General features: G+C 44.2%; 1 protein-coding gene across 1 annotated transcript in view; it reads left to right on the top strand.

Annotated features, from left to right (window-relative positions):
* The first annotated feature begins 3,431 nt into the window (after positions 1–3,431).
* Positions 3,432–16,683, top strand: part of LOC126272790 (mucin-2-like) — a 28,865-nt gene continuing 15,613 nt past the window's right edge. Inside the window, exons 1-2 of the mRNA XM_049975940.1 lie at positions 3,432–3,956; positions 4,390–5,208. Coding sequence (XP_049831897.1) covers positions 3,432–3,956; positions 4,390–5,208 — 1,344 coding nt within the window. The remainder of the gene's footprint in view (positions 3,957–4,389; positions 5,209–16,683) is intronic.

Raw genomic sequence — 16,683 nt, 5'->3', positions numbered from 1 at the left:
AAATTTCATACAGATAACTGCATGTTATCTTATAAACTGCAAATGTTCAGTGGACGTTTTCGACATCTTCGGAAACGCCATTTTCGACTTTCTGATGCTGATTTGAAGATGGGTTTTGGCCCGAAACTAGTCATCGAAAGATTAAAACTAAAAGTTTACAACTCTGACTGGTTTTTCGTTATACTTATATTAAATGGGTATTAATGGGTGAATCGTTACCTGGAAATTCACTTGCAAAGAGAAACTGGGGGAAGTCTGTCAATGTGAACCTCAGTAGCTACTGTAAGTTTCTTGTGCAACAAAATTTTGCTTGGTCGCCACCAAGATTAATTAAAATTGGGAAAATTTAATATAAGAACTGAACTAATCACGGAATTGCTAACCATAGCTAAAGTATAAATGTTAATAAAAAGATACAAGTGAATACTTGGAATGAGTACATGGCAACAAATGAAGTACAAACATTAAACCATGTAATTCAGAGCAAGCAGGAGCTTAATCCTCAACAAAATGAATAAGATAATCAGACAAAAGACTAAAAATATAAGGCGTGCATTTCGCGCTTCAGAAACGACAGGTTGGAGGTATTAAAATAATCTTGCAAAAGTGGACGGGTTTGCCGGAGACACAGTCACCAAAGTTAAACATAGTTTATTAAAATAAAACATCATATTAAAAACACATAAAGTAATCCTAAACTGTGATCTTGTTATTTAATCAGTTAACTATCTTATATTATTATTATATTGAGTGATGAGGTACATTGCGGTGATAAATGAAAAGGAAGTCTTAGGAGCGCCTAGGAAAAGTTCACATAAACATGCACGACTCACTCACACACAAAAATAGACGTGAAAAGATTTTTACCCCATTACAATAAGCCAAAGACTCAGATGTTCATCCCTACCGCTGCCATTGAATTACTGTCAATAAGAATACTATGAAACACTTCTTGACTAAAAAAAAAAAAAAAGTATCTGCCTCACCTTGCACGTGAAACCGAGATGCACTGGCCTGAAACACCCGGAAATGCCGTGAATATTCATGAACAAACTAAAATTACTATAACTCGTCAAAACACCAAGAACACAGAAGTAAACTGTATAGACACAAGTACCAATAAATATGACGCAGAATGAAGAAAAAACTTATTTAAGATGGTACTGAAATTACACGCGATGAAATCATCACCACCTGCTATGAAAACAGCAAAGAATATTAAAACTGAAACGAAATGTAAAGTAGAAGAAATAAAGCGCATACACACGAGAAAAATTCAAACAAACATTCCAGATGCAAGAGAAGTTATAGAAGTGAATTTTAAACCTACGAGCTTCCTATACCACATGTTCTGCTTACACGAAGCGAGGAGCGGCTAAACTTACTACATACAGAAATATATGCCTTGAAAAATGTAAGAATTAGGCTACCGAAGTTGAAAATTAACTAGATCAAACGCGTACATGGGTTTTCTCGTGTATATGCGCTTTATTTCTTATACTTTACATTTTGTTTCAGTTTTAAGATTCTTTGTTGTTTTCATAGCAGCTGGTGGTGATTTCATCGCGTGTAATTTCAGTGCCATCTTAAATAAGTTTTTTCTTAATTCCGCGTGATATTTATTGGTACTTGTATCTATACAGTTTATATCTGTGTTCTTGATGTTTTGACGAGTTTTAGTAATTTTGCTTTGTTCATGAATATTCACGGCATTTGCGGGTATTTCACGCCAGTGCATCTCAGTTTCACGTGCAAGGTGATTCCCATAACTTCTTTTTTATCGAAAAGTGTTTCATAGTATTCTTATTCACAATAATTCAATGACAGCGGTAGGGATGAACATCGACACACTCGCCAGTGCCAAGTCGCCCTTAAGAGTAGTCTACCGCAGTCACTCGCCAAAGTTCCAGTCCCGAGTACCGAGAGCGCGCCGTCCCTGTAACGAACTTCCCCCAGGCAGCCGTAAAAAACCAGAGGGGTCCTTTCCGCCAACTGCCGGATGGATACAAATCTCTTTGCCTTGACTGAGATAGCTACGTTGGCTACAGTGTTGCTACTACAGCAGACAGCCGGATGCTGTACTGCTACCACATAGAAGAAAAATTCAAATTGCACACTAACTGAGTGATTAATACAGATGATAAAGAGAGACAGGAAATTTAGAGCACTAACTGTAGGTAATGCAGACATGATTAAATGCTTACTGGAAAAATTGATACTTTAATGTAATTGTGTACCACTGAGTAGGGACACGCATGGGGCACAAAACTAAATTACACATAACTGAGCTTGGCAGCAGGAAATACTCTGTAAGTAGTATGCAACGAATGTAGCAGCGACGTTTCAGTATCACTCTGCGACGTTACGCCTAGATGCCCAGTCGCTGTTAGTCTGTCACGTAGCGCACCACTAATGCTGTATTCTAACATTACGAGATTGTCTTCCTATTCATCTTCATTAACTTACATTGTTCTACATTTAGTGGAAGCTGCTATTCATCAAATCAACAGTAATTCCATCTAGTCATCCCGTACGCTTGACAGACATTCAACACTTTACCGTTCACTATTGTGTCATTAGCAAACTATCGCATATTGCTGGTCACCCTATGTTTCGTATCACTTACTCCATCAATTTTTCCGCCGTGAACATCGTCGCTACTGATTTCACAGCACTATTCAGATGGTACTATTAAAATAAGGTGCGTATCCGCCATCTTTTATAATTTTATCAACGTAGCTTACATTGAGCATCGTAGCTTAAGCACAGTGCAGCCTCATCCGTTCAACTCAACCCTCACATCCTCTCCGGGAAACGTCACGCGTGCCGCGTCGCACCCAGACCCGCAATATTCTGCAACAACCACCCACCACCATCCACCCACCACCAACCACCCACCACACTGACGTCTGCAACTACAACCTCGTTACCCACACCCCACGCACCCAGACCCGCATTTATTCTGCACCAACAACCCACCACCAACCACCCATCACACTGACGTCTGCAACTACAACCTCGTTACCCGCACCCCACGCACCCAGACCCGCATTTATTCTGCACCAACAACCCACCACCAACCACCCATCACACTGACGAATGCAACTACAACCTCGTTACCCGCACCCCACGCACCCAGACCCGCACGTATTCTGCACCAACCACCCACCACCCACCACACTGACGTCTGCAACTACAACCTCGTTACCCGCACCCCACGCACCCAGACCCGCACGTAATCTGCACCAACCACCCACCACCAACCACCCACCACACTGACGTCTGCAACTACAACCTCGTTACCCGCACCCCCATGCACCCACACCCGCACGTATTCTGCACCAACCACCCACCACCCACCACCAACCACCCACCACACTGACATCTGCAACTACAACCTCATTACCCGCACCCCACGCACCCATGCCCGCATGTATTCTGCACCAACCACCCACCACCCACCACCAACCACCCACCACACTGACGTCTGCAACTACAACCTCGTTACCTGCACCCCAACTCCGCACGTATTCTGCACCAACCACCCACCACCAACCACCAACCACACTGACGTCTGCAACTACAACCTCGTTACCCGCACCCCACACACCCACACCCGCACGTATTCTGCACCAACCACCCACCACCCACCACCAACCACCCACCACACTGACATCTGCAACTACAACCTCATTACCCGCACCCCACGCACCCATGCCCGCATGTATTCTGTACCAACCACCCACCACCAACCACCAACCACCCACCACACTGACGTCTGCAACTACAACCTCGTTACCCGCACCCCACGCACCCAGACCCGCACGTATTCTGCACCAACCACCCACCACACTGACGTCTGCAACTACAACCTTGTTACCCACACCCCACTCACCCAGACACGCACGTATTCTGCACCAACAACCCACCACCAACCACCCACCACACTGACGAATGCAACTACAACCTCGTTACCCGCACCCCACGCACCCAGACCCGCACGTATTCTGCACCAACCACCCATCACCCACCACCAACCACCCACCACACTGACATCTGCAACTACAACCTCGTTACCCGCACCCCACGCACCCAGACCCGCACGTATTCTGCACCAACCACCCACCACACTGACGTCTGCAACTACAACCTTGTTACCCGCACCCCACGCACCCAGACCCGCATGTATTCTGCACCAACCACCCACCACCAACCACCCACCACAGTGATGTCTGCAACTACAACCTTGTTATCTGCACCCCACACACCCAAACCCGCACGTATTCTGCACCAACCACCCACCACCAACCACCCACCACACTGTCGTCTGCAAATACAACCTCGTTACCCGCACCCCACAATCCCAGACCCGCACATATTCTGCACCAGCCACCCACCACCAACCACCCACCACCAACCACCCACCACACTGACGTCTGCAACTACAACCTCATTACCCGCACCCCACGCACCCAGACCCGCACATATTCTGCACCAACCACCCACCACCCACCACCAACCACCCACCACCAACCACCCACCACACTGACGTCTGCAACTACAACCTCGTTACCCGCACCACACGCACCCAGACCTGCACATATTCTTCACCAACCAACCACCACCAACCACCCACCACCAACCACCCACCACACTCACGTCTGCAACTACAACCTCGTTACCCGCACCCCACACACCCAGACCCGCACGTATTCTGCACCAACCACCCACCACCCACCACCAACCACCCACCACACTGACGTCTGCAACTACAACCTCGTTACCCGCACCCCACGCTGCCAGACCCGCACGTATTCTGCACCAACCACCCACCACCCACCACCAACCACCCACCACCAACCACCCACCACACTGACGTCTGCAACTACAACCTCATTACCCGCACCACACGCACCCAGACCCGCACGTATTCTGCACCAACCACCCACGACACTGACGTCTGCAACTACAACCTCGTTACCCGCACCCCACGCACCCAGACCTGCACATATTCTTCACCAACCACCCACCACCAACCACCCACCACCAACCACCCACCACACTGACGTCTGCAACTACAACCTCGTTACCCGCACCCCACACTGCCAGACCCGCACGTATTCTGCACCAACCACCCACCACCAACCACCCACCACACTGACGTCTGCAACTGCAACCTCGTTACCCTCAGCCCACTACGTTTTGTCAGTGTGTTCTTCGTCACGCACACTTTTGTTCCGCTTTTGTGACAGCTTTCAGCCAGCATGCGTTAACATTCGAACAATACAAATGTATCACTGCTCGGAATGCTTTGTTCAATTAGAAAGGGGAAAAAATTTATAATTCTCGTTAAAAGTATGGTCTCTCCAACGAAGCTTTGATCTCAAATATTTTATGGATTTTTCATTTTATGTTGGGCAAAACAGAGAAGCAAATGTACTATTATCAACATCTCCTTCTGAAAACTAGCGCCGATCCAAGAAGAGTAGGATTCAATGAAGCGTTATCTAGCCGCCCCCCCCCCCCTTCCACCGTGTACAGCTAACGTGCTGCTGCTTGCCGAGTGGGAGTCCAGTGGCGGCCGAACCGCACAATAACCCTGGGTTCGGTGTGGGGCGACGGTGGGGTGGGTGGACTGCTGCGGCCTGTTGTGGGTTTGTGTAAAACTGAGGGCTACGCCGGGACGAAGCCTCTCCGTCGTTTCTATGTCCCCAGTTCAATACACAATACACGCAAACGTTGCATATGGTACAAGGACTTGAAAATAATTTTACACTAAGGAAAGAGGAAGTGAATTAAAGTAACTCGAGGATGCGATCAAGAATTTGACAGTGCACTGAACGTCCTAACTCGAAAGATGGCCACTGGAATGGACGACATTGAATCAGGACATTTGAAGAACCAAACAAGACAAATCTATATCACTGATATTCAGTATACAGAATACAAGCAAAATACATTCAGACTTCAAGAAGAATTTAACAACTCCAATTTCACAGAATGTAAGTTCTGAGTAATGCGGATATTAAGGGCAATTATTTTAAAATTTCTCGACTGCAAAATACTGACGCAAATTACTTATAGATATGTGTATAAAACTGTACAAGCTGACCTCGATAAAGATTAGTCTGGGTTCCGCAGAAGTTAAGGTGGCACTTAAATTAAATGACACAGTGCTTGTATCCCAGGCGGCGAAAGATGAAAAGAGCTGGTACCATCTAGCGGGCGGGATAAATACTGACACGCAATCGGGATGTGAGAGTAACATTCTACACGGTGCCAGATCATGGGATGGCGTGTTCTAGGACCCTTCTTCCAGGGCGCCACTGATTTGTAAGGGTACTTTAGCAAAGGTGATAGAAATCGCAAGACTTGTAAGTCAAAGATTTAGAAAATGTAACAGAGAGATGTATTCTGAAATCAGAACAGGAAAAGGTAGCCTTAATCTAGGCAGTCTCCACTGAGATGTGAAATAGGCAACGAAAGGGGGCGGCAGACGTGGGTGGACCTTACCGCAGAGCTGGCTCTGCTGCCTGCCCGCTGCATGGCGAAATCCCAGAGGTAGCCAGACTACCGAAACGGCCATGGAATATGAGCAACATTGCTAAACTCTGTCCAAAGTAACAAACCAATTTTACTGCAGCATGGCGAAGCGTGCCCATAGTCAAGACGTGGTCGCGGGCGAGACAGCAGTTACTGCTACTTTCGAGCAGGTGTTGCAGAATTTCCTGGAAAGGCGGAGTCTAGCCGGTTTTGTTAGTTGGCCGGCACCTCACGCCAGTGTGCCCACGGGTGGAAAAAGTAATTCCGGTGCCAACTTGCTGGGTTGTCAAGTGGCTAGTTCTCGCAATAGAACGGAACATTTCCTGTTTGCCCCACATGTTTCCTAACCTGGCACAGCCTGGACCATAGAAACGGAGGGATTTTACGCGTCCGTGAACGTCTGAAGATAAAGAAGACCCTCCGATTAAACCCGAGTCTTCTTAGCGGCTGCCACCGTACTGAACAAATTATTAATTCCTCTCAATATGACAGCACCCTAAATCTGTTTACAGATTTAATTTCCTCTGTACGTAGGGAATGATTATTATGAGGTATCCTTCCTTTTTGTAATAATTTTGTGCTGCAATTTACGGCTGGCTTTTTAGGTAGTTAGAAATAAAATTGAGTCACAAATTATGGATACAGTAGTGGTTTGTACATCATCGAAAGATCCTCGATCTGTCACGTTATTTGGGCCTTGCACGGCCACCCAGGTACTTGTTAAGGCACGTGGCATACTTGGAAGGTTGCGCAAAACGATGTGTTATAACATGGATGAATACTGACCCTAGAGCTTCTCATAACAGATAGGCTGAAGAAATGCAAACAATCGTTTTTAATATTTATCGATTTAGAGAAAGCTTTTGGCCATGTTGGCTGAAATATTCTCTTAGAAAGATGAAGGCAGCGGGTATGAAATGCTGGACTGGACAGGTTATTCTCAGATGGTACAGACATCAGACTGCGTTTCTAAGAATCAAAAGACATGAAAAACAGAGGCAGTGGCTGTGGAGTGAGTGAGAGCCCTGTGTAGCCTACCTCAGATGTTATGCAGTCTGTGCAAGGAGCAAGCTGTGACGCAAACCGATGAGAGATTGGGAAACGGAATTAAAATTGATGGAGCAGTATTTAAATCTTTGACGTTCGCCGATGACAACTTAGAGGCGACACAGGACTTGGAAGAGCAACTGTACGCGCAGGTCAATGACTTCGAAAGAAATTAATGAGAAACATTAACAGAACTAAAGATAAGGTATGCATGAAAATGCATCAAATTAAATCAGGGGTTGCTGAAAGAATCAGCTTAGTAACTGTGAATCTGGAAGCAGTAGATGAGTTTTGTTATTTGGGCAGCGAATTAACTGATGGTGTCCCAGGAAGAGGTGATATAAATGTAGACCGAGAAACTGGTTAACGTCGCATGTAAATGTACATATCAGAAGAACTCTCTGAAGATATTTTTTCTCGACTGTAGTTTCCTATGGAATTGAACGTTTTAAAATAAATACTAGAGCTATTATGGACGTAAGGTCCGATCGATCTCGAAATGGAAACCGCGGTTAAAATCAACACTGTATTATCTGGAGCAGTTTGCTGCCCCTTCGAGCTACTTCTCTACATAGTCACCGCTCCGACCTATACATCTGACGTAGCGGTGTGCCAGCTTTCCAGCAACCTCGTCTCTGCGCTGGTCTGTAGATTGTTATCTGTTCCAAAATGTTGTCTACATAGTCAGTGGTTCAAGTCAGCTTAGATGAATATCAGAGGGAGCAAAGTCCGGGCTGTGCTATGGGTGCTCAAACACTTCCCATCGAAAACGCTGCAAGGGCCCCTGTAGTGTACGACCGAGAATTCTCCTGAAGAGGGGCGTTATGTGGGTTTGCATTAAATCAGGTAAAACCTCTCAGCGGGCACCCATTCTTGGCGGGAGACACTATTTTCGAGACATCTTTACATGTTCACTGCTTGTTCAGAACTTAAATGAGCGAAGTGACGCGACAAAATGGTATACTAGAGGTATGCACATATATGCAGAGCTCCATCGGAATTCATTCACGACCTATCGGAACTTGCTTTTCGAATAACCCTCGTAGTCCAGACAAGAAGACAGTAGATGCTTTTGAATTGTGTTGCTAAAGAGAAATTCTCAAGATGATGAAGGTTTATGAAATAACTGTTTAGTAGGTATACTACAGTGGGAGTCAGCAGAGACAGAAACAAGGAAGGAGAGAAACTGCAATGGCCGGTGCCAGGAATCTAAAATGATCTGTACATAACAGTTGTGGATTAATAGAACGCTTTATTTCTAAGCATCGTTTAAATTCTTGCTATGAGGTAGCTTCCTGTGCTTCCTACACGCATTTACGTTGACACACTATTACGTCTCGCAGCACACAGGCTAAGTATCGTCTTCCTATTACTCAGTACTGACGCTCTCGTAGACCACGGATGGGCTGGTGGTTGTCAGCGCTGGCAGGGGGCGGTGCACTCCGGAGGTGTGGCGTTGGCCGCTCTTTCAACAGGCGCGCCGGTCTGCGACTTGCTGACGCCGTTTCGTGGTGCTGCGCTGCTGGGTACACTGTCGATTCTTTAGGACTGCACAGGTGCTGTCCTCACTTTGGAAAAAGACGAATTTAGGACACAACTGTACTGAAAGCTAGCGGGACCCATCCCGAGGAATCAGTGAATTGTCAGTTAGTGGGAAGTACGGTGGGTGGAGGGGTGCGGTGTACAGCTGTAGACAGATGCCGTGGCTTCACTGCGGAACGAAGGTTCTGTGAATGTAGGTTCCATTACACCTACCGCTGCTCTATTTTTCATCGTCAGATAAATCCTTGAAAGTGCCCGTAAGGTATGTGCCTACTCTCAATTCTCTTTGAGTAGCCATCGTGTCTTCAACTGACCTCGCCAAAGTTTCTAATAACCACTCGGAACCGTAAGTCTGAAAATTTAGGTCTAATGTCGACAATAATAAAAAAGTTGCTATTCGCCGCTCACCTACTCGATAAAATAGTCAAATGAATTTAAATTCTCCTTTTTCGGATCATTTGGGCAGTATTTGATTACTTCCGTACATCCTTTTTCAGTGTCTTAGCCTACGTACCTACTGGTCATTAATAATCTTTGTACATGTATTTTGTAAAGATTCTCTTATAACTTCGTCGCTGCCTCTCTGGCCTTGAATGGGCTTACTGAGACCACCTTTTTATAGACTGTCTAGCGGTTCATCCAAGAAGGAATCTGTTCGCACAGCGGTTGCACACTGTACGCAAGACAACGATCACCTCACCTCGTGGTATGTTGTTGCCTTCATTTTGACTAGCTTTAGTCCAGGGTGTCCTGAAAATTTCTAAAGTTGTCCGATTTTCCGATACTACTAGACCCTACACCTAGAGGAAAGTGGCATAGTTTTGATGTTTGCCGTCAGTTGGCTTTCTGAAAGTTCTGATTTATGGAAGACCTACGTTTTGCAAATATCATATGGCTGCTACAAAGTTGCAAAGTCAGTAGTTCACTAAACTCATCTCCATTTACTTTGAGCGTCATTAGAATCTGTGTGTGGGGTGGAAATAAACCAAATCATCTCTTGCATCTTATTTGTGAAACAGTGCCGTTTCTGCTTCGTCGGAAACTCTGCTGAGTTCAAGTTCTATTTTAATAAGCGTACACAGTACTATTGTTGCAGTTGTGTAACAGCACATTAACAGAAAACTTAGACTGAATCTTCTTCATAAACTTTGTTGATCGTTAGTTTCCTAATTCTTAAATTATTATTGTTATATCGGAACAGGATACAGTTTCCCGTTCCCTACGTTTTCGTGACTGGCATCCTCTCGGAATTGCTCCTTGAAGTACACCCATAGGGCTAAGTAACAGCCTGTTGTATGTTGCTCACAGGCAATGTACTACATTCTCAGGGCAAAGTGTAGCTAGCACATAGCCATTGCCGGCTGCTGTGGCCGAGCGGTTGTAGGCGCTTCAGTCCGGAACCACGCTGCTGCTACGGTCGCAGGTTCTAATCCTGCCTCGAGCATGGATGTGCGTGATGTCCTTAGGTTAGAAAGGTTTAAGTAGTTCTGAGTCCTAGGGGACTGATGACCTCAGATGTTAAGTCCCATAGTGCTCAGATCCATTTGAATATTTGAATCAAATAGCCATTAAGGTGTCGTCTGAGTGCCCTTTAAAAGTTTCCAATGTCGTCCTCTCGGATTCTCAGACTTTTTTTTTCCCCTTCTTCAGAGACTTCATGTCTTTCAGCTCGTGAATGTTTCCTCATAGCTCCCACTTTAGACTATGTTTCGTCTACATAGAAAGCATAACTCGCTCCACCTCTGTCATCAGTAGCCACATGAAATGGCTCAGGATGACTGTTTTGTCTGTATGTTTTTGATGTAATGCTCTTCTCTTGGTTGTCTGGACGTTTCTTTCTCGCTTCAAAACTTCACCTTCAGCTACAAAATAGACTTAATTTTCTTAAACTTTCTTTCCGCGTACTTATTTCGGGAGCATTTGTATCTTACTTAAGCCAAGATGTCTAAGCTCAATATGACTCAGAAAGTAGCACATATAGAAATGGACCCCTTTCCGCACTTTGATGAAGAGAATAAATGTATGAATGTAAAGTCATGAGTGCAATGTTCTCTTTAAAAATGTTGCCCATTCGATACAGTGTCACATTAAGGTAATTAATTGCACTTTAGTTCAGAAACAAGACGTAGTACACAAATACGATTAGCGTTGCAGGTTTTATGAAACTGGATTGTACTTATAGTTAAACCAACCTTATATTTTCATAGTGAAACCGTGTATTTGGAGAAGTGACATAATAAGCCCTTGTAATTTCGACACTTACCAGGTACACAATCGAAAAAATATGTCACAGTACACTATTTTTAAGAGTATTCCAAGGAAAATGGATGTGCTTTTAAATCAACGCATCCACCCCCCCCCCCTCACCCCCCCCCCCCTCTCCTTCTACACACACGTGCATTTTCCTGTTCTAGTGACAGGCAATTATTTTTCCGGACATGGAAACGAAACAGACTGTCAGTATGCTGCTACCATCTTTTCCCTGTTCAAAACTATACGAACAATCTAAATTCTGTTCAAAAGTATTTGAATATTTACTAAAAGTATGTAAATATATTTACAAGATAGTATTTCCACATCTGTATTACCTATCTAAAATACGTGAAGTGAGTAACCTACAGAAATTCTACGCCGCTCTCTAATTTATGCTTCGCTAAAATGTATTCATGTCAAATATTCTGCAGCCTAGCCAGTAAATTTCATTGTTTTATTATATTTCATGACGTACTCGAGTAAATGGGACTTCTGTCTGTTATGGAAATTCTGAGAGCGCATGTGGCATTTGTAGCTCACAAGAAAAATGTTGAGTTATGTAGCTCATAATACATAATGGACCACTACATATTCAACATGACTCCTAAGAGTCATCAGGTGCGGCTTCTCTGGTGTTTCTACAAACATCTGTAATTCCTCTTTTGCAGTGTGTAGCTGTAGTCAGTCCAAACCTCTCTCGTCAAACGCCCAATGTGTCCCGCGAAGCGTCGGTTTCTTTCCTGTTACGAACAAAATGATGATTGAGCAGCGCGCTGCCGCACGTCGGTAGCAGACAGTGCTGCCGCTGATGGGGTGCTGTTTGCTACTCCTCCTTCTTTACTGGCCCCGTTAATTCATATCGACAAAACTTGAATGTCGCAGTTGGCAAATATGAGGCCGCTCTGTCGAATGGGTACGTAAAATTCCGTTTCAAAAATCATCATTTTGTTCGTAACAGGAAAGAATCCGGCGCGTCGCGGGACACATTGGGCGTTTGACGAGAGAGGTTTGTGCTGACTACATCTACACACTGCAAAAGATAAATTACAGATGTTTGCAGAAACACCAGAGAAAACGCGCCGTATGTCCCTTAAGAGAAACAACCTGTATAACGTTTAGCTGACATTCCCAGTTCAGACCGCTGTACATTTCACTCTGTATAGTCTACAATTACATTGGGTTACTGTTAAACCAACTGCAGCTATCATGGCCATGACCGCGCGTAATAACAGTCTCCAGTTTACCATTCAGAATGATGTCAGAGTAGAAGGCTATGAGAGTGTTTTAGCTAGACAAAGCAGATTTGCAGTTGTTAACATCTCACAGACAATTAGTTGCAATAATTTAGTTCCAGTGCGATGGACATAGAGGAATTACGGGCAAAGCTGAAACAGACTGTAAACCGTGCTCTGGACACGTATGTCTCTGGTAAGTAAATTACGGACGGAAAAGAAGCACCTTCGTTTAGTAACGAAATTCGGAAAATACTGACGAAGCGAAGGCTGTTGCACTCTCGATTCAAAAGAGAACGCGCAAATGACGACATGCGACGGTTAGTAGAGATTCGTGCGTCTGCGGAAATACGTTTGCGCGAAGCATACAACTACTACCACTGTCCTACCTTAGCAAAAGATCTGATCGAGAACCCGAAAAAAATCAGGTTCTATGTAAAATCGCTAACTGGGCCTGAGGCCTCCATCCAATCACTTATGGCTCAGTCTGGTGCGACAACTATTGTTAGCAAAACGAAATCGGAAGTTTTAAATTCCACATTTAAGAAATCATTCATGTAGGAGAATCGAACAAACATAACGTCGTCTGACCATTGCACAGAGTCTCGTACAGATAGCATAGTGATAAACGTCCTTGGTTTAGCGAAACGACTGAAAGAGATGAAAATAAATACGTCGCCATGACCGGATGGAATGCCAATTGGGTTTTTCCTTTGCATCTATCGCCAATCTCTCGTGCAACGAAAAGTCCCAAAAAAATTCAGGAGACTCCTGCAAAGAAGGGCAAAAACAGGACCCGTAAAGTTACAGACAATATCCTTAACATCAGTTTGCTGCATAATTCTAGAAAATATTCTGAGTTGGAATACCATAAATTATCTAGAGACCGATAAGTTTATGTCCACGAATCAGCACGGTTTTTCAAAGATTCGTTCTTGTGGAACTCAACTTGCCCTTTTCTCACGTGATATAATGCGAACAATGGATGAGGGGCAAAAGGCAGATTCCATATTCGTAGACTTCCGAAAGGGATCTCCCATGGTACCACACCGTAGACTAGGAACGAAGGTATGAGCATATCGAATACGTTCCCAATTATGTGAGTGGCTCGAAGACTGAACCCAGTATGTTGCCCTCGACGGCGAGTATTCATAAGAGACAAGGGTATCGTCATGAGTGTCCCAGGAAAGTGTGACGCCACCACTACTATTTTCTATTTATATAAATGATCTGACAGTCGGAGTGAGCATCAATCTGGTTCTGTTTGCCAAGGACGGTGCGGCGTACGGGAAGATTCTGAAAATGAGTGACTGTAGGACGATACAAGATGACGTAGTCGGAGTTTCCAGTTGGTGTGATGAATGTCACCTGGCTGCAAATGTAGAAAAATTTAATTTAATGCAGATGAGTAGGAAAAACAAATCCGTAATGTTCACATTGAGCATTATTAGTCTCCTACTTCACACAGAGATGTCGTTTAAGTAGCTGGGAGTAACACCGCAAAGCGGTATGAAATGCAACGACCATGTTAGGATTTTGATAGTGAAGCCAAATGACCGACCAACCACATAGGACGCTGGTGCGACCTAACCTTAAGCAGGGCTCGAATGGGTAGGATTTGTACCACGTCGGATTAAAGAAAGACATCGAAGTAATTCTGAGGCGGGCTTATATATTTGTTTCCGTTATGTTCGAACAAATCGCAGATGTTACCGAGGTGCTTCGGGAAATCCAATGCGAATCCATGGGGGGAAGCATGCTTTTAAATGAACACTATCGAAATACTTTAGAGAACCGGCATTTGAACCTGAATGGACAGCGACCCTGCTGCCACCAACATACTTTCTGTGAGAGGACCACGAAGATGAGATGCGAGAAATCAGGGCTCATACGGAGGCGTCTGGAAAGTAGTTTTGCCTCCACTGTATCTGCGAGTAGGACAGGAGTGGAAAGGACTACTATTAGTACAGGATATCCTGCACTATGCACCTTACGGTTGCTTGCGGAGTGTGTAATTAGATACAGATGTAGATGTACGCATGCATATTATCTCTAGGTGAATGTGCTAGTTTAGAATCACAGTCGAAGCTGTATGCAGAGTATGTAAGAGATTTTTGACGTTTTTCTATAATCATCAGAGCTTGGTTCTTTTGCTGCTGAACATTTCACACATTTCGCTCTCAGTTTCGGCGGCACAAAATGTTTCTTTCCGTCCAAGGAATTCTGCAATAGTCTTCCCGGATAATTCATCTTTCTTTAAACTGACTTCCTTTTTATCTACATTTTGAGTGCTGTAAATGTTGTAATCAATATAAAATCGAGCCTGGAATAATAACAGTATAAGGAAACAAATAGACTGCTAGTCATCACAGATAGATGTTGAGTCACAGACAGGTGCAAGACAAAGGCAACTGTGCGTCTCAGCTTTCCAACACAAGCGCCTTCTTCTAAAGTAGTAAACACACACACATTCACACAACAACTGCCATAAACGTAGCCACTGTATCTGACCACTGAGGCCTCAGAGAACATTTATGTGCAAATAAAATATGCAAAAATAATTTTTATAAGACTACAGGCTAGCAGCTTAAAGCCATTTAGTAACTAATTATCTCTACTCAAGACTTTTACTGAGGTGCAGGAGTTGTTGAGCAAAAACGTCATTAATCTACAGACATTTGGAGATATTTCTGCTATCTGTCGGACATTTTATTTCCATGGGTAGGTTGTCAAACCGTTTTCACGCTTTCTCTGGCAAAGTTAGATTTATTACAGGGCAATCTAGATCATCTTTCTTTCTGGTTTTGTAGTTGTGTATATCTCTTTTCCCCTGAAACCTGGATGGAATGTCGATAACAAATATCTTAAGTGAAGAAATGTACGGTGAGACTGTGGTTAAATTTTTTCAGCTGCTTAAAGAGATGCGTGCATGAATATTTGTTGTTTAAACGAACAGTTATCCCAATATATCATCCCATAAAACGTCAATGAAGGAAAACACGCAAAATATATTAACTTAGCAACTAAACGTTTTAGCAGTTTATATTTTAATCACTAAGCACACCTAAAAATTTATAATTTTCTAGTCTGTTTACTCTGTCTCATTGGTATACAAGGTTAATGGGAAGCACAACATTTTTGACAGTACGAAACTAAACGAGATGCTCCTTTTTCAAAGCTTAAGACTAGTCCATAGTAATTTTCCACTGCTGGTTCAAGAGCAAATAACGATTTTATCTTAAGGTTACCAATAAGGAAATCTTGTGTCGGGTTACCAACATAGGCCCCATGTTTCCCCCCGTCCGTCTCCCTGGGGAATCACCGGAGACTGATTAGGGTCACCTACGGGAATCACGCTGGCAGTTGTACTACTTATGTTCAAGGTCATGCGACATAAAAATGGCGGAAGCCGTCCCCTATACCGTCAACAATGAAGACCAGACTCCCCTACACACCTTCGTCTTTTGTAACTGTAGCGCTTGCGTGGGGTAGTTTACTCAGTTTTAGACAGTTTTCAGTTTTACGTGTTTTTCCTTATTTTTGGTGGTTTCTCCAATTTTACGTAGTTTCCAAAATTTTCCTATTTTGTGATTGGATCATAGAGGGAGGTTGTGTCTATTTGTTTATAACAAATTACGTCACTCTAGGTATATATATATATATATATATATATATATATATATATATATATATATATATATACTCCTGGAAATGGAAAAAAGAACACATTGACACCGGTGTGTCAGACCCACCATACTTGCTCCGGACACTGCGAGAGGGCTGTACAAGCAATGATCACACGCACGGCACAGCGGACACACCAGGAACCGCGGTGTTGGCCGTCGAATGGCGCTAGCTGCGCAGCATTTGTGCACCGCCGCCGTCAGTGTCACCCAGTTTGCCGTGGCATACGGAGCTCCATCGCAGTCTTTAACACTGGTAGCATGCCGCGACACCGTGGACGTGAACCGTATGTGCAGTTGACGGACTTTGAGCGAGGGCATATATTGGGCATGCGGGAGGCCGGGTGGACGTACCGCCGAATTGCTCAACACTTGGGGCGTGA

This window comes from Schistocerca gregaria, chromosome 5, assembly GCF_023897955.1.
Source record: "Schistocerca gregaria isolate iqSchGreg1 chromosome 5, iqSchGreg1.2, whole genome shotgun sequence".
In the NCBI taxonomy this organism is placed as follows: Eukaryota; Metazoa; Arthropoda; class Insecta; order Orthoptera; family Acrididae; genus Schistocerca; species Schistocerca gregaria.
Note: the sequence above shows the minus strand (reverse complement) of the source record. Positions and strands in the feature narration are given on the sequence as shown.